We start from the raw sequence: 18,815 nt of genomic DNA, 5'->3' as shown, positions 1-18,815 counted from the left end.
CTGTAATTGCCTTGTTCCTCTAGGAGTTTGTGCTCAGCTAAGTGTCCATAAGGAACTATTGCCTTCTGTTCCTTATGTAAAGTTCTGTTGCTTGTAAGAAATGTCTCTGTCTGCCACAGTATGGAGCAGGGAGATAGAGGTGAAATATTTATCACTGTGCTTAGACTCTGGGTCTAGACCTAAAGCTTCTTAAGCCTCTTGAGGAGTCCTGGAAACAAAAGGGAGGAATCAAGATCTTGACTTTGATTCAGTGTCCACTTCCCTTTGCCTGCCAGAGAGGGGCATTGCTCGGGCTGTCAGATGTATCCAGTGACTCTCACAGGCATCTGGTATTCCTTGTGAGCAGACTGATCTCAGAAAAAGAAAATTCATGTCAGAATTTTCAGTTATTTTTTTCTCTGCAGCTTGAGATTTTTGGTTTGGAAGTAAATGCAGTAGGAAATCTGAAGACCCATAATCAAGGTTAATATACAGATGAGGGGAAAAGTACCATTCAAAATCTTGCTTATAGGCTAAATGTGTTGTGTTCCCTGTGAAATTATATTCTGGAGTGTTTAGGTTGATTTGGAAAACCAAAATTCAAGAAATCTAATTTTACTTTGACTCACAAAGATAGGGAAAGTGGTAGAGTAGACTAATTAAAATGTTCCTTATCAATAGCCTAATGAAGCATCTTCTGCGATAGCTGCTGTCCCTCAGAAGACATGGCTGCAAATAGAGAAGTGTCTGTACAGGCTACTGGCATGAGAGCCACGTGTTTACTAAAACCCTGAAAAGTCTCTGACTGAGTGGGATCATTGTATTAAAAAAAAATATCTGACTGGAATAGAGCTAAAATTACAATTGCCACATAATATCAAATATTATATTAATACTGCATGTCTGACCTGTTTCAGAAATCTCCTTTGATTGCTACAAAGGTAGTATTTCTTAGGAGTATCACATACATTTGTAGGATGTACTCTGTGAGTTTGTAATTTCACCAGTATTTACTCCAGTTGCGGTGCTGACTAGAACAGCTCCTACCTTTCTGCTTCTCCCTATCTTGGGGTGGCTGTGCGAGTACAGGGATTTATCTGGGTTAAAAATGAATCTTTTGGGTGTGTGTTTTGGGTTGCCAATAACTTGATCCCCAGTCCAGTTCACGGCAAAGTAGTCAAGGCAATTGAAATGGGGAGCTGATAGTATATCAGGAACGAATAGGCAAGTATTAATGTGATGGTGCTAGAAAGAAATATTCAAGTGTCTATACTGCCAATAGTAATATACAACTGTACAGCAGGCCTTCTTCTAATTTAATTTCTCTTTTTTTTTATGCAGAGAGGTCTTTTCCAGTCTCTCCTATTCAAAGGGCAAGAATCTCCTAGTTCCTGGCACCATTTACAGTCTTTATCCTGTTTGCTTAAGTAGGTGTTTAGGTCCTACTTTGCGTGTTCCTACTTAATCTGCAGCATAAACTGTAATGCTATGCCATAGCTGTGAGAGGTTGGAGACTCATGGGTAAGAGGTAGCATCCCCTAACTCAAGATGCGTCCTTGGTCATCAGGGGTCTTTAGTTGGGGTGCAAGGTGCTTTACTTCCCAGGAGGCAAAGACTGTCTGGTTGGTTGCCAATTCCAGTGCATATTTTTTAAAAGTTGTTCTTCTGTCTTTCTCTTCCAGAAAGGCAGTAAATTCTTCTGGAAGTTCTTTGGGCCAAGTTTGCACTGTACAGCTAGTAAATAGTGACCTGAAGTGACAGAAGCATGTGGCAGCCTTTTGGAATCAGCAGTTGACAATTAGTCTTTTGCAGGGTGGGATTTTGCAATGTTTGTGGAAAAGGAAAGATCTAGTGTACTTTATTTGGTAACGATGGGATTAAACACTGATATTAATTGCTTAATATCTCGCATATTTTAAAACCAATATAAATGGAGTGGTTCTCAGCTGACACAGAAGAGCTGCTCATGAAAATTGAGCACAATTATCAACTTGTGGCTTCATTTTTTTCCCCACTTGGTGTTCATATAAGCACAGTTATGGAGGATCACTGGCTCCAGTATGAATACCAAATGCACCTTTTTTCCCCCAGGTAAACATATGTAGGGTTACATTCCTTTATACTGAACTTTTGGGAAGAGTGCTGCTTTACCACAGGGAAGCACTGACTGTGCCAATGCCTCCCTGTGTCAGTTATATAGAACTCTCTTAAAATGTGCCACAGTGAATCCATTCCTAAACCAGTATCTCAGGATTTTATCTGCTGCATGGGAAATCTATGAATCACGCTAAATATCCCTGTTGTGAACCACCCCCCCCCCACCCTTTACAGGCACAAATATGAATTAAATCTGCTATTTCTTTTATATTGCTCATTATGCTCATGCTTTATGCCTTGCCAGCGTGCCTCTCAAAAAAAGTGGCTTATATTTTGCAGACATTTATACATGCTACTTTAAGTTTTTTAAGGTTTTTTGGTTCTGTTTTTTGTTTGTTTTGTTCTTGTCCTCTTGGTTTGGTTTTTTTTGGTTGTTTTTTGGGCTCTTTTAGTTAATGATTTTTTTCCTTTTTTCTTTTTTCCTTTTTTTCTTAAACACTTCTAATCAAGTGTTTAAACGGACACACATTTGAACATTTGAATGAGACAGTGCCAGGCAGCACAAATACATTTCCTTTACTGCCTGATTTCAGCAGACAGTGCAGTCAGAGTGCTCTTTTCTAGACTCCAGATGAGCTTTTTTGTACCTTATTTGTCAGTGATAGGGCTTCTGAGAGGTTTTGGTAAAAATCCATCATTGCAGGCTGATGAATCCAGATCTGCTTTTCTTCAGCTGACAGTGAATAACTGTTACCAGCTTTCCATGAGTCACTTTATTTACAAATAATGTGGAGTAACTTGTAAACGATTTCATGTTGGTGGGTGACTGAAATGATTTTCTAATAGGAGGCCAGAAATAGTTCAGTGTAACGCTGATGAGCTGTTTTACCCCGTCTTAAAAAGCCAGCCTCTTGGGCCCTCAGAGTCTCGTGGCTTCTGAGTCTCTGAGCAGCTTCCTAATACTTCATGTTTACTTCATATCAGACTGTATTTAAACATGTTTGTAAGTGCTGTATTTTACACTCAGAATTAGCCTTTTTATGTATGTGCAAGAAAATAATATAAGATTTTTTTCTCTTCTTTTTGAATTTCCAAGTTCATCCCTCTTCCTTAGTTCATATTTTGATTGTCCATCTCTGCAAAAATGCAGCCTGAAAATGCTTAAAAAATTAGGTTGATTCCAGAGTTAACAGAAACAGTAAGGAGGTGGCTCACTTCTCTGAGTTTCTCTGAAATTCCTGTTTGATTTGTTCTGATTAAATTAAATTATTTTCTGTCATCTTTATATTTTGCTGCCTCATTGCTTTCTCAGCATGTCAGATCATTAATAAGCATATTTAGGATAATTAAAGTTAAAATGCTGTGTCGTCTTGACAAGTTTCCACCACATTGTTGTTTCACGTTTTCTGTCTCTTGTTCAGTTGTTTAGAAGATTGCCTTTTACCATCATAGTGCAACATCGGTTGTGTGTGAGCTGTTTGTGGTTACTGCATGACTTCATCTCATCCTGGTAACTCTCCTTGTGGCAGTCAGGTAGCCATGGGAAAATATAAATATATATGAGCTGTAGAAGTGAGCAACAGGAACCCATAACCTCCTGGATATCATCAAAACGCCATTTGGGTAACAATCAGGTGATATTGGCTGCCTTGGGGCTCCTGCACCAAGCACAGTTCCTCTGCCTCTGATGATAGGAGACTTCAGCCTGAAAAAGTCTCTTTTATGTGATCCAAACTATGCTTCGAGGATCAGTATGGTGATGCTGTTCATAAAATTGTCTCCTAGACTATGTTTAAACCATGTGAAGTGGCTCTATTTCCTGATCCAAGCCAAAGTTTAGTTCTCATCCGTAAGGAGTCTATCAAATTTGCATTTCATATGCATGTGAAAGAGAAAAGAAAAAAAATTCAAAACATCTGTGAAATAAAAAAAATGAAAACTACCACTATTTTACAAGTTAGAAAAAATATCAAATTCCAGGGAAAAGTTTTAGAATTTTAAGTCATGTATTTTCCTTCTAATTTTTAATTTCTGCTATTGTACTTATTAGAAGGTATTACAGTGATATTTTTTAATGTGGTGGGATTCCATGCAATTTTCCATTCCTGTCAATGGATGACAAATAGAGTTTATAAGTCCAGTCATTTTGGATGAGCTTGTACACTGTTCCAAAGCTTTTCCAGATGTCTCCATCAGAGTTGTGTAAATAATTGGTTTCTTTGTTTCATGGCAGATAAAAACAGTAAAAAATAAACTTTCTCATTTCATACAAAATGAAATGTTTGAAAATTTCTGCTAGATAATAACCTTTTTGGGTGAAATGATTTTTTTTTAATATTAAAGGGTAGACTTCAATAAAATTTCAAATATTTCAGGCACCTGTTTAAAATAAAAAAAAAAAAAAATTAGAGAAAAGGGTCCTATATTTCCAGAAATTTAGATACCTTTTTCAATGTTGAGTAGGAATAGGTGCCTGGTAGAGTGCTGAAAAGTAAGATGAGGCTCTGACAAGGAGGCCATATTTCCAGAGAGATACCAGCCTCTTTTTATTTCCTTGTTTTTATTTTGTGAACCTGACATGTTACCCAGAGTGTTTTAAACTTGCCAGCTGTCACTTTCCAACATAAAATGCTCTGCCAGAGTGCTTCTAAGCAGCTCTAGCTCAGCACGTATCTCAGCAGGCAGTATGGGAGATTGAGTCGAGGTCACTGTTCTTGAAGTGCAACACCTGCGTTTTGTGTGCACACCTGAGCCTGCTCCGTGAAATGTGCCACAGTATCCTGAAGCTGCCTTGGGTTTGTAAACCCATTGAAGCAGAGTGTGAGAAAAGGGGCTTAACATGTGTTTTATGGAAACATGCTGCTTGATAACTTTCTAGGTCTCCGTGGACAAGAAGATTAATACTAATTGCCAGCTGCATTCCAGTGTCTTGCTTTCCCTGTAAAGGATTCCTGTGCTCTGTCTTATGATGACACTCCCACACAGCTGCTGAAACAGTCTTCTTGTTGTAGTGGTTGAAGGAAATTGCTGCAATTAATTTTGCTGTCTTTCTTCTCTTTGATGTATCCTTACAGTTTCTTGGACAGTTTTTTAGAGATTGGGTTCTGTTCAAAACCAGTTGTGTAGGGATAAAACGAATAAGAGGAAAAAGAAACATTTGAGGTTTCATTTATATGTGCTTATGTTTCTGTTTTGATGTAGGTACCAGGCAATGTAATGGATGATAAAGTACACATATAAATATATATAGCTTCTGTTGCTCACATATAAGTGCAATAGATAGAAATAATACTTCAAAAGTGAACAATGTGAGGGAAAAAATGGATGCAGGTGCATTAGTCAAGCTAGTTTTATATCCTAGTGACTATAAAGAATGACCAGACCATGAACTCTGAAGTTATGCCTCATTTCTTTGGTACAGCACACTATGTTCTGAGCAATTTCTATTTGTAGTCTTGAAGCAGTTTTAATCTTCCAGTTCACTACAAACTTGACAGTTTCCCCCTCTTTTCCTTGTGTTGCAAAATAATCCTCTTTTCTTCTAATTCCATATGCTGCTTCAATGAATGCCAGTGGGTTCAGTGTTGAGCACAGTAGTGGGAGACATTGTGGAGAAAAAAGCTAAATGCCTTGTTCACTGGATTTTATGAATGAAGAAGGGGAGAGTTTAGCCCTCCCAATTTCATTATGTGAAAGTTTTTACAGTCAAAAAAGTGTTAAATTAGAATGTGGCACTTCTAAAACGTCCAGACATGGGTGTAGATATAAAGTGAAACAGTGAAACTTTAATTCTTAAAAAATTAAACAGAATTATTGGAAATAAAAGTATAAAACAGTATTTTAGGGACAGTCAGAAAGACTGGGGTTAATCCTTCATTTCAGTTTAAATAACTAATGTTAGTTTAGAAGAATGGCTGAAGCTGGCCATTGGTTGTGTTATCTTGCAAATCTAATTTTATATCTTTTTAAAATGTTCTTGATTGTGTTATGATGACCTTTAAGTCTTTCATATAGCTCTTATAATTAAAGGAACAAAAAGAATAAAAAATGGAACAATGGAGATATTTTTACACCCTAACATTTGTGGGAAAAATGAGGTGCAGAGCAGTAGAAATGAGCTGCCTGTGGTATAATAGCTCTCCAGGCTCCCTTTAACCTAGTTTTGTGCACTTGCCATCCCTGTCCTGTTCCCCCTGTGACCATGTGGCATACCTGTGTTGCCTTTATCTACCTTGAGGTTTTCCAGAGCCTCTTCCCCTAGCAAGGTCTGTCTCCTGGTGCTGCAGTGAAGGCCAGGCACACGGTGCTGCCCAGGCCAGCTCCAGCAGTGCTCCACATGAACCACCCCTGGCTTGCTGCTCTCACTGACACCATCAGGGCACTGCCTCATCCGCAGTGCCTTTCCCAACTAGAGTGCCTTTCCCAAGCAGTAAGAGGATGTAGTAAAAGCATGTAGGGGCACTCTGCAAAAGAGGAAAACAACTGGGGAAGTCTTTGTTCTTTAGTTTTTAAATTCTCCCCTAGTAACTGTGTATTGAATCAACCATTTGAAACCTTGCAGGGGCAGGCTGGGGTCATTTAAAAAGCTCTGAAATATTCTACCTCAGTCTGCCTGCTTTCTCCCCTTCCAGATTATATGTTTACTTGAAAACTGTGGTTGCTTAAAGAGATTGCTCAAAGAGTGATTGCTTAATGAGACCTTTTGCCTCAAATGATTTTTTTTTTGACAGCCACAAAACCATCACTTCCATTTGGTTTAGGCTGTGATTGGAGCATAGCCTGGTACTTTAGTAAGGAGGTCAAAAAAATGCTGAAAACCTCATACTGTCTTGGATGCAGCTGAACAGACAAAAAAACATCCAAGTCATGCTAGATATGACCTCAAGTCTTAGGGCAAATTTACACAAAGTGTAAACTCTCCAAGGTGGTTGGTGCTGCCTAACTGCCCATCGGTCACTTTCATGGTTCTCCTTCTTGACAGGTTATTTCATCAATGGTGTGAACAATTAAACCAACAGAAGAGACTAGCAGTGGCAGCCCTAGTTGGGTGGGGAAAGGGAAGGAGGGGAAATAACAAAGTAGAGAGGACAGCTTGTATTTATGAGTCTGTCTTTTGAGTTTGTAAAAGTCAGCTAAGAATGCATAACCAGCCCCAGAAATTATTTTCGCTGCATCTGCTTTTGATGGAAAACATTTTGCATAGCTGTGACCTCTTACAAAAATGACAAATCCCCAAAAAATCCTCCAAACTACTTGCAACTAGCCTGAGTACTGGTATAAGTTTAATATAATGTAATTAACTGTGGCAGAGACAATAAATAAAATATGTATTACCACATACCATCTATTTTAGTCAGCAGCTAATAAATTTTGTGTAGTGTCTTTCTTCACCTGTTCATGGAAAAATTCAGAGGACAATATTCAAAGAAAAGCCTTCACATGCAGCTGATGGGATGTTCCTACACTCAAAATGACAGGGAATAGCTGCTGTTCCATTCTCAATAAGCAGACAGTGTTCTGTGGCTTTTATTTTCAAGCCTGAACTTCCTGAGAAATGGCACAGGTCTCAGTGCTAAAAGAACCATAAGGTAACATCTTACTGTTGTCAAAGTGTATCCTGAATCTCAGCCGTCTGGAGTACAGTCCAGGAAGGCATTATCATTAACATGCTTTAAGTAACTGTTATATAATGCTGCAAGAATTTTCCATGTAATAACAAACATCATTTTTTATTGATTAGTTGAAGAGCTTGTTTTCTATACAGAAAAGATATGTATGTCTCCCTTGCTTTACAATACAAGTAGGATAAGCTTTCACTTGCAAGCTGGCAGGCAGCCTTCACTTACAATAATCTTATACAGTAGTTGTTATAATTATTATTAGCAAGATTTATTCCTGTTTTAATAACTTTTAAAACTGCTTGTTAAGAGGGTGAGGGAAACTTAAGCCTAAGATTTGTTTTGTACAGTTTGTTACCTAGCCTAGCTTACGAGACCGATTAAAGTTAATACTTGTGTACTTCCCTTCATCCAGCTTTTCTGCTCAAATTTTAAACAATTTTACCCCAAAATCTAACTTAAAGCTTTTTTTCCTTTTTCTCTATGAGAGAAGTTCAGTTGCTACTGTTTTGGTTTTTTTTTTAAATCTTTACTGATAAGCAAGAAATGGAACTTTCACTTGGGCTCAAGAAGTCTTCAATTCAAAGATTTTTGTGGTTGAAAGGATGACAGGTTGTGCTGAGACACCTCTGTCCTAATCCTGCCTCCTCCTCCATGAGGTACTTAGCCTCCCTGTGTTCTATCTATAAAATATGTTTAATAATACTTAATGGTTTTACTGCCCTTTGAAAATGTAAAGTGCAATGTGAGTGCCAATTACTTTTATTATGTTCCCTGATGGAAGGCCTCAACATATTTGTGTTAAATGGTTACCGCTAATGCACTTTCTGGAATAATCTTTGGTTAACAAAGTGCAACCATTGCAGAAAGCCCCGTGTTTAAGTCAAGGCTGACACAGTGACAGGTGCAAGAAAGTCAGGACTTGGCAGCACTCAGCTTCACTGGGTACATTCACTGTACATTTGTGACTCAGGGATGGGCTTGAGCCACAACACTGCTCAGCTTGTCTTCTCTCCAAGGAGGAAGTCTTGAGCTTTGGACATACAGCCTGACCATCCACCATCATAGGACAGATCTTCAGACAGCCAGACACAAATCCTACAGAATAATTTGCCTGTGCTGCTATTCAGAGAGAACTTGCTGTCCCTAAAACTCACAGGAGCACTTCCCAGCTAAGGGCTGGCTCTCATGCTTAGTGTTCCTGCAGACCCCCAGGCAGAAAATTGTCCATCTTCCTAGGAGCATTGCCAGCCAAGCTGGTTTTGTGCTGGAAGATTCTCATGTTCCTCTCAGGCAAGGCATCAGTTTTCATAAAAATGTGGCAGGGGTTTGTCAGGAGAAGAGAATGTATGTCTGACCAGTGGCAATTGTCTGTCACTACTTCTGAAGTGTTCCCATGGGCCTAAATTCTAATTGTGCTTGGAGCAAAGTATTGCTTTGAGTATGTGAAATTCTACTTGCGTAACTTATTTACACTCTTACTCTGGCATAGGAAACTTGAAATAGGACAGTATTTAATATATCTGATGCAAGCAGGGTGCACTTGGTCATAGTTAGACAGGTGTTTGCCTGAGGAGAGAAGGAGAGGTTCCTGGTACTGAACAAGGAATTGGCTACTTGAACCAGGAATGCCCTCAGGAACTTTTTAGACTCCTCATTCTGAAAAGATATGGACTGGACAGGTCTGAAAAAGTATGTACTTTCTGCACAAGCAGAAAGCATTGAGTGAAGTCATGATAACTTTACATATTCCTGGAAAGGAGCTGAAACAGTTCTCATTTACCTGAAAAATACATTTCAGAATCATCGCATTGCGACTTTTGAGTGGAGGCAGAACAGACAAACTCCTAAGAATGGGATCTGAAATAAAAGTGACAAATGTGACATCCCTGCAGCATCCTGCTCCTGACAGTGTCAGGTAGGGAGTTTGGCTGGATGATCTACCTGCCAAACTGTTAGGCATCTTTCCCGAGGCCAGCTCAGGGAGGGTTGAAACCTCCACTAGAGGTGAAGAGCAAAAGCTTGCTTGATCTTGACTTTCAGTATGAATACAGACTGTGAAAGCAGGGCCTCATCTTCCTTCTGTCTTTTAGGGTTTTTGCCAAAACCCCAAACATTCCTAACTGGTATTAAATTTACACCTGTAAATTGTAATTTTTGTTTTTCGAAAAGAAGTTTAAAACCATTAGAGCTGAAAATGTAAAAATGGGAAGTACAATTTTCAAAAGGAATTAACAGTAATTAAAAACAGATGCTGTTCTCTTTGATCTCAAGAAATTTAATTTCTGACAGATTGTTTGCACTCAGACAAGACAGTGTGTAAGTTTGGATTAGTGTGCTTCTATACTATAATTATACAGGCAGAAAAAATAGAGAATTGTGAAAGAGCAGACAAAGTAGTTAGAGGCTCTTACAACTGTGCCACTTGCTTTGTGTTTGCCTTTCGGTTTTCCTCCCCAGAGCTCAGTAAATTGTAGCTAATTTTTTTTCTGACCGCACTTACAGAAACAAAAGCAATATCCTCTTAAAAAAATGAAATAACAAAACTACTCTTCTAGCAAAATATTTGGATTGAAAATGTTGAGGTGTAGAGATCTTTGATCTTCGGTCTTCAAAATAAGTCTTGATGTAAAACACTGGTTTTGTGCAAACAATTAAACCAGTATGTCTGTGTCATACTATAAGTGCCCTTAGGAGGGAGAACTTAATAAAAGTGTCTTATAATTTTGGTCTGAAAATCTGTGGAAAGAATTAGGAATGAGTAGCATTATAGAAATAGCTTTGTGAATACTGAGGCTCAAAGAAAACAGTGTTTGTGGTTCTCTGATTCACTTGGCCTCAGAATTTGTTTTGCTCTGCTGTTGTGTACAGACAAGGCTATAGTCAAGGTGTGGGTTTTAGCCACCTCTTAACTAAGAGGTTTCAGGGCTCAGCCTTAAAGGTTGAAGAGGCTGAGTGGTCCATGCAATTTCAGAGCAGAATGTCATCTTATGTGCTAGATAAATGCATAGATGCAGTCTCACCACTCTTTTTAAAGTGGAGAGGTTGGGTACCAAGCTCATGGCATTAAAACAGGCACAGATTTCACCACTTGATCAAACACTGGTAACTGAGGTATTAGGAGGAAGTGGTGTTTTTCCTCTCTATGGCTTTTTTTTTTTGAGAACAGAACTTTCCATAGGAATCGTTTTGCTGTTTGCCTTTCATCTATTTAGATATTTTTCTCAATACAAGCCTCTCTTTATTTTGTTGCTTTATTGGATGGTTGCTAGCAATTAGGTTGCAGCACCCACCACTACTTTCCTGCTGTCTTTGCCAACTTAATTAGTGTTCTGTTCCAAATGTGGTCTATTACATGACTGTCACATGACTGAGGTACTGTACTGAATTGTAAACAATAACCTTTTTCAGTGGTTGTTGCCACTTTTCAAAACACTGCATTAAAATAGGAAAAAAACAGTGGTCTGTCTGGACACATTTAAGACACAAAATTTAAATGTTCTGATTTCCCACAACTTTTTTGTAGAGTTCAGTATCCTGTTTTTTGCCATAGGAGGTATTAGAAACATTTCTCTTACTGTTAAGTTAAAGACATAGTGGACAAGCTGGCAGGATGTTTAAGACTTTAGTGTTCAACATATTCATAAGTTTGGTGGAAAAAAATGTGTGAATAACAGTGATAAAATTATGGATGTTATTAAGTCGAATAACATGATGAAGATAAGGGCAGACTGAAACAGTCTGCAGTCCTGGTCTCACTGTCTCTAAAAGAATATAGCTGAACTGGAAAATGCTCCAGAAAGGAAAACATTGTTTCTGTTCAAAGGTGAACAGAATAACTTTCATGTAAGGAGTGACTGAAGACTTAAAATGTTTGGAAAAAAAGAAGTGAGATGATGACCTAAGGAATGATGGAATCTTCCAATACAGTAATTAGATATATTAAGAGACAGTCAGAGAGAGATGTTTCTTTATTTCAGAACAACAGGAGACTGTGATTTACCCAGTGTTAACTGAGTATGAAAGTTCATACTGGAGACTACTGCTTCAGCCTATATAAAACATATCTGAAGTGCATTAAATACGAAGTCAGTTCAGAAAGCACCTGGAGAAACTTGGAGGGAAAAATGTTACGGGATATCAATCACGAAAAGACCATTTCCAGGTCTGCAAGTCTGCGCTGTAGACCTCTGGAACATGAGGAAACTTCCTGTAGAAGCCTATTTTTCCTGCCCTGTTTTTTGCCATAAACATCTGGTATAAATTTCTGTTGTAAATGGGATACTTTGATAGATAAAGGTTTGCTATTGCTTTTAAAACTATTTATTGCTTTTACTTTCCTTTCCTTCAAAGCATCTGGAGACAGACTCATTCTTTATGACATGATAATGTTTATTTTCTTGCAAAAATTGGTTGACATTCATCTTTTAGGTACGCATCATGGTAATTAGGAGATATAATATAAACATATAGGTTGAATTAGAGTTGGATCACATATAAAAAGAAGGGTTTCTTTATAATTTTTTTCACATTTACCTAACTGATTTTGAGCAGTCTGGACACCCTGTAGTTGTGTCTTATTTGTAGAAACTGCAAAATTATGATAATGATCCTCAAATGTTAGTAAGTGCCAGTGGAGGACTTCCTGTTGAAGGATTGAATCTGCAATGACACTGGATATTGGGTCTCAGAGACTGGTAATTGCTATGGAAATTGTTTCTCATAAAATGGGTAGCTACTTATTTGGTCAAAAGTCACTAAGGTAAATGATGAATTTATTAGTTTCAAAATGATTGGTAAAATTTGACACACATGCACATACATACATATACATGTATTGGTAGTGTTTATTTCAGAGAACTGAAGGGTGCACAATGTATGTTACTTTAGCAATAAATGAAAATAATCTGAGCTTTATGTTGTTCCTTACTGCAATCAAACAATTTAGTGCATAAACCACTTTTTTCAAGGGTGTATGCTTTACCAAGTACTATTTCCAGTAGTCCTTGTGTTGCCCAAACTCCCAGGTTACAAAGATATTTGCTTATTTGTTTTATAAATAGTTACTGCATTCCTTTTTCTTAGGATGGTGTAATCATACAATCTTGCTATGTCAAATCTAATGTCCTGCTTGGGCTTTTAATAGCTTTTACTCCATGGACCCACTCCTGCTTTGGAGTGTCTTATTGTCTAAAAGAGAGAGATTTGTGTCATCTTGTCACTCATGCAGCACATATTGCCACTTTATACTAGAGAGGAAATTCAGTTAATTTGAACATTACAGTTTTGTGTTCTACACACAAGTTTATTTCCCCCTTACTCCTAGCTGAATATGCTGAAGATCATTCTAGCTTTTCAGAAGTTCAGATTTCCATATTCCTACAAGAATTTGTGGCACATTCATAATGTTTGTTGTTGGCAATCACTTGGAAATGCTGTTAATTTATCTGTATTTGAAAAAAAGATGAATGGTCTAGGCATGGCTTTTATCTTCTAAGCATCTTTCTCCTGCCAAACATATGATATATGTTGGATAGGATGGACTAGTGGCAATCTAGTTTATTACTGGTTGATATAAGGGCATGGAATTAGTCATTATGGTATATGGAGTGAGATGTAGGTTACATCCAAACTGCATCCAAATTAGTTAATTTATCAACAATGAAATTAATTTCTGTATTCGTCCTTAAAACACAGTAATCAAAAATTTAAAATTAAAAAATACTGTCTGAATAGTTTTCAAAACTTTCCAGCATTAAAAGAGCAGTGAATTATATGCACATATTGAGAATTATATGCACATTTACACATAATTTCAGCAACACTAAAGTGCAACATGCTCTACTACATGGTGAACTGACTAATGATTTATTCATAATTTAATTTAAAATTCTGTTACATTATTCTGAATTAACTTTCTTGAACAAGAGTATGTCTTAAAAGAATTATTATATCTTGATTAATGTTTCAAATGTGAGCAAATTCAAGGAAATTTAATGTGATGCTTGGGTAATAACTACTTTTGTTGTTAACAATGCCCCCTAATTTGCAGTACTTGAAGCCATCTAACTGTCAGCATGGGCTTCTCTCTGTTATGCCATTACCTTCTGTAATGCTATACTCTTGTTCTTTGGATCTTTATCCACTGCAGTCCTTCAACCCCTCTAGACTATTTAGTTTCACAAAGAATAACTAAATTCCTCTAACTCCTCACCAGAGGGCATATTTTTCAATGCTTTATTAATTTTGACCTTTCTCTACCATTCAAACTTCTCATCCCACGTGGAGGATGGTTATCAGATTCAGGTAACACTGAGATAATTCAACTTTCTTATGCTCTCAGAGTTTTCCTGACTTTTTATAAAGTTCATTGTCTTCATTAGATGTTGACCAAATGCCAACAGGACATCTGAACTATGTCTTCTATTTTTTCCATATCATCGTTAAAAATTGTCTATGGCAAAGGAGTAAACTGTCTGTCCTTCCTTTAGAAATACTTCAGTTCATTACCCATTTGCCATACTGAAATATGAGATTTAAAATATTTTCATTCAGTGAATGTGTTTCATGGTTTTACAGTGTTAGTTATCTTACAGAGCTTTGTTTCATCAAATCTATTATTTTATAGAATCATCAAATGGTTTGGGTTGGAAGGGACTTTAGAGATGACCTAGTTCCATCCAACTCCCTTGCCATGGGCAGGGACACCTTCCATTAGACCAAGTTGTTCAAAATCCCTTCCATCCTGGCATTGAACACTTCCAGGGATGGGGATCCACAGCTTCTCTGGGCAGGACATTTGGTTTTACTAACTAAACTAACTAGCTAGTTTTATCAACAACAAGATAATAAATTTAGAATGTCACTTAAAAAGCCATAAAGGCAATTATTATGTATTGTCATTTTAAGGCAATACTTAATAGGAAACCCGGTGTTTATTATTTGTTCTCCATATGCAGACATTTTCTTTCTGCCAGTTTTGTGCTTGAGTGCTGTAACCAAGACTTTGTAATTAAGAATGTTGCTCTTTTAAGTTTCAGCTCTATTGTTCAAGCTGCTTGGTGACTCAGGCAAGTGCCATTTCATCAGTCTTTGTAGTCTGGAAATAATTTTTGTGCTTGGTAATAAAGGAAAAATACAGGAAAAAGCAATTATTTATTTCCTCTATTGTTATCACACCCATAAAACCAGCAGGTATTCCAACTGCCTAAATTCACTTCTAATGATTGATAGGTGAGTTTTATTTCAAACGTGTCAAAGCTGTTGTCAAAGCTGTTTCCATTTATTGGATGATTTCTTACCAATAGATTGATTAGCTCTCAGATATTTTCATTAAATATAATTATATGAAAAACTGTTTTACTAGACATAACAGTATTTTCTAAGTTATTGTGAACTGTGTTTTGTTTATTCTCTACCTCTTTCTGATTTGGAAACCATATTTCTTGGCACATCATTTAACTTTTAAAATATGTGCCTTTTTTCTTCCTTTTTCTCAAGATAATATTCAAGTCTATGTCAGGTATATTCCTTAAAACTGACTCATAAATACCTTCAGAGAGGATATAACACAGAAGGAAAATCCCTGCCATTTTAAGGCTGGTAATGTAGTTTACCATGTATTCTGTATTCTGAAGATTAGTATAAATCATTACAATTACCCCAAAATATTATGGCAAGGTTCAATAATGTGCTTCACTTGTAGCACTGAGTGAAAGGTAAATAAAATCTATTTTAAGGCAATTTCTGCACATTTTATTTTAGGAGGTTCATTCTAATTTCAAGGAATAAATTATTCAAAATCTTATTTTCTGGATTGAAAATAATATTCATGAAAAGTGAGAATTCAAAACAGACAATAATTCAATCTTTTGCATGAAATGAACACAGGGAGGACCACTGTGATTATGGTTTCATGTCTACCTTCACCATTATTATTTCTTTTTCATTTTTTGTAGTATCATTATAAGCCATTTCTTGTTTGCATTCATTGTTTCTAAACAACATTTAAATACAAAGTATTTATTTCCTCCATGTTCTATAGTCCAGTAGGAATACAAACAGGTGTTTCATCAGTGAATTCTGATTTCACAAATATCAGCATTTGCTCCATAGTTTATTTGAAATGCTCTGTTGGTCCCTCTTCCACACACGCATCACACTTTCAGCACAGTGAATTGTCCATGAGTCTGTAAAACAGCATTCCACCCAAAGAATTGGTCTGGGCTTAGCTGATTAGAGCTGTCACTTCATTTTATAGCAGGCATTTTTCCATTTTGCCTCATCACCACCAGCGTGGTGCTGGAGCAGATTAATGCCCATTTCTGCAGCATGCACTTGGATTCCCATGCCCCTGGCAACAGGTGTGGGGATAGAGATGCTGTCCAGGCTCTTGCCCTGATTTTTGGGAAGAGTACAGCCAGCACAAAAACTAGTAGTAGGCTAGTAGTAGGCTAGAAAGTTCTGACTGTTCTGACTGACACCGGGAGCCCTGGTGGACAAAACTCAGCCCAAAATATAAAGAGAACAAATGTCTGTTTTATTGCTCTTTTTGGTTTTCCAGCTCTAAAGCACTTTTTAACCTAATTCTCTGCATAATGTTATTCCACTTACAAAACTGGAGTGTTTTTACTGTCTCCTGTTTATTCTTTCAGGATTTGTGGATTTAACACTCCATGATCAGGTCCATCTACTGGAATGTGCCTGGTTAGAGATCCTGATGATCGGCTTAGTCTGGCGCTCCATGGAACACCCAGGAAAGCTTTTGTTTGCACCTAACCTGTTACTGGACAGGTCAGTCTGCATGTTGCTGTGAATTATTTAAGTTAATTTATTTCTGCTGGAATCAAATTAATTTTTAGCATGATATCATCTCACCGATACTACAGTTTGACTGTACATCATATGTCAAGCAGGCTTATGGTAGGTGAGACTGGAAAATGAATGCTCAGGAATATGATACTGGTAATTTATTAGACAAGTAACACGTCTGAGATTCATCTGCTGCTTGAAGTACTTTCTTCAAAAGGCCGTAGTAAATTTCTCTTATAATCTGTACTGTTTGTTGCAGAAGTAATTTAAATGAAAAAATGAACACTATATAATTTAATTCAGATAGTTATTTTTGTTTATTTAAAATCCTCACAATTTTTTTTTTTTTTTTTTTTTTTTTTTTTTTTTTTTTTAGTTAGAGGAAATTTATCCAAACGGCCAGCCAAAATTTTGGAAGAAAATCCTCATAGAATCTCAAGTGCAGTCTTATTTATTTATTGAGAATATATTAAGTTTGGGTTTTTTTTTCCCTCATGAAAACTGGAGACAAATATAACAAACACATACATGCTCCTTTCACCAAGCTTTTTTATTTTTTAGCCAGTCTTTCTAATATGCTAAGTATTTCTGAGAGAAAAAATATGCATCTGTGCTGTATGACAATATCCTGGATTTTAGCTGGCAGTCTTCACATTAAAAGCAGGAAGACTGATAATTTAAAACATATTTTCTACTATCTTAATGTAAATTCGAGCTCTCTTTTCCTAGTCATGTGAAAAATTTCATGAAAAATTTCAATTAAATTTTCAGACAAAATTGCTTAGGATAGAGTAATCTTAGCTATGGTGATCCCCTTAGTTGAAGACTACTGCCCACATAGCAGAGCTGGCAGGGGAGAGCTGCTGTGCACAAAGGACACTTCAGGGCAGACTTTGTCATCTTGGTCTAAACTGGAAGTGGCAGAAGAGCCAAACTGAGGTGGAGTATACAGAGAGACAGCTAAGAGCTGGGCAAGCTCCTGACCTCATCATGTAGCTGCCAGGGCAGAGGGGTGGCAATAGAATGTCAAGGGCAGTGCCCTCAGCTACTGCAGCCACCAGCTGTGTAAATTAATCAAAATTCTCCTCAGCAGAAAAGTTTCTTGTGATCACCTTGCTCTGTTGACTGTGGGGTAGTGAGTTTCCATGGTTGCATTCATGCAATGTTAATCCTTTGATTCCCTGCCCTCCCTGCGCATACCCCCCAGGACTTACCTTCAGCATTTTAGATGATAATACCTAACAGGATAAAACATAATATTTCACAGTAATAGAGGAATATGTATTGCCTTAGGAAAAACTTTATTTCAGTCGTGTAAGCACAATGATCTGTGCGCTGTGGAACTAGGTAAGTATAAAATACATTCTCACTTTAGGTACAGAAAATACCTGCTTGTCTAAATGTAAGTATAGTCTTCACAAAAAGCTGCAACAGTTTTAAAATAATTTTTAAATTTTGGTCTTCCTCCACTTAAAATCCCCATGCTCTCAGTAAAATGGAGTTTGAGCAGTTGATTCACACAGTTTTAAGTCAACTGTTGGATTAAAGAAAACCATTGCATGCAACTAGAACCACATATTACTCCAGGGCTCTTTGTTTTCTAGGTTTCAATTAAAACTGTAAAATGTAGATCTATTACATCTTCTAATTTTCAAATTATAAGAAACATGTTTCTAAGTCATCATATACTTGCCTCACTCCATTTGGTAGGGATATTTGCAGAAAGTAGAATAATAAATTACTTGACTCTGGGAAGCACTGATATGCTAATCAGGTAAATAACTCTTAATTTACTTGTTAATTAGTGCTAACAATATTTTGATGTCTTAATTTGATTTGGGCAAATTGGCTTTTGAGAATGTTATAGAGCAAAAATCTGTTGTTTGTCAGGTTTGAGAGGGCAGGACAGACACTGATTCAAAGCCTGTTTCACTCAATGAAGTCCTTCCACTGCATCAAGTACTCATAGAACCATAAAATGGTTTGGGCTGAAAGGGACCTTAACAATCACTAGGTACAACCTCCATTCCATGGGCAGGGACATCTTTCGCTAGACCACATTGCTCAGAGTTCCATCCAACACTTCTATATTTAGTGAAAATTCTATATTGTTAATACAGAGCTTTACCACACTTTGTGTATGCCTCTAGATCTCTGTGATCATTCTGTTGCAGACATCCTCTCTGATTTGAGCACCCCTTTCATTTTAGTATTCAGGCTTATCCTGATTCTAACAGAATCTTTCTATCAAGGATCTTTGATAGGTAGTAGTTTGTATACATCTGGTCCTAAAGTTTAGCTCACACCAAA

The 18,815-nt window shown here is 37.2% G+C and overlaps 1 protein-coding gene across 1 annotated transcript in view; it reads left to right on the top strand.

Annotated features, from left to right (window-relative positions):
• ESR1 (estrogen receptor 1) overlaps window positions 1-18,815 on the top strand; it is a 103,836-nt gene that overhangs the window by 66,953 nt on the left and 18,068 nt on the right. Inside the window, 1 exon segment of the mRNA XM_053937981.1 lies at window positions 16,349-16,487. Within this exon segment, the coding sequence (XP_053793956.1) occupies window positions 16,349-16,487 (139 nt within the window).

This window comes from Vidua chalybeata, chromosome 3 (assembly GCF_026979565.1).
Source record: "Vidua chalybeata isolate OUT-0048 chromosome 3, bVidCha1 merged haplotype, whole genome shotgun sequence".
In the NCBI taxonomy this organism is placed as follows: Eukaryota; Metazoa; Chordata; class Aves; order Passeriformes; family Viduidae; genus Vidua; species Vidua chalybeata.
Note: the sequence above shows the minus strand (reverse complement) of the source record. Positions and strands in the feature narration are given on the sequence as shown.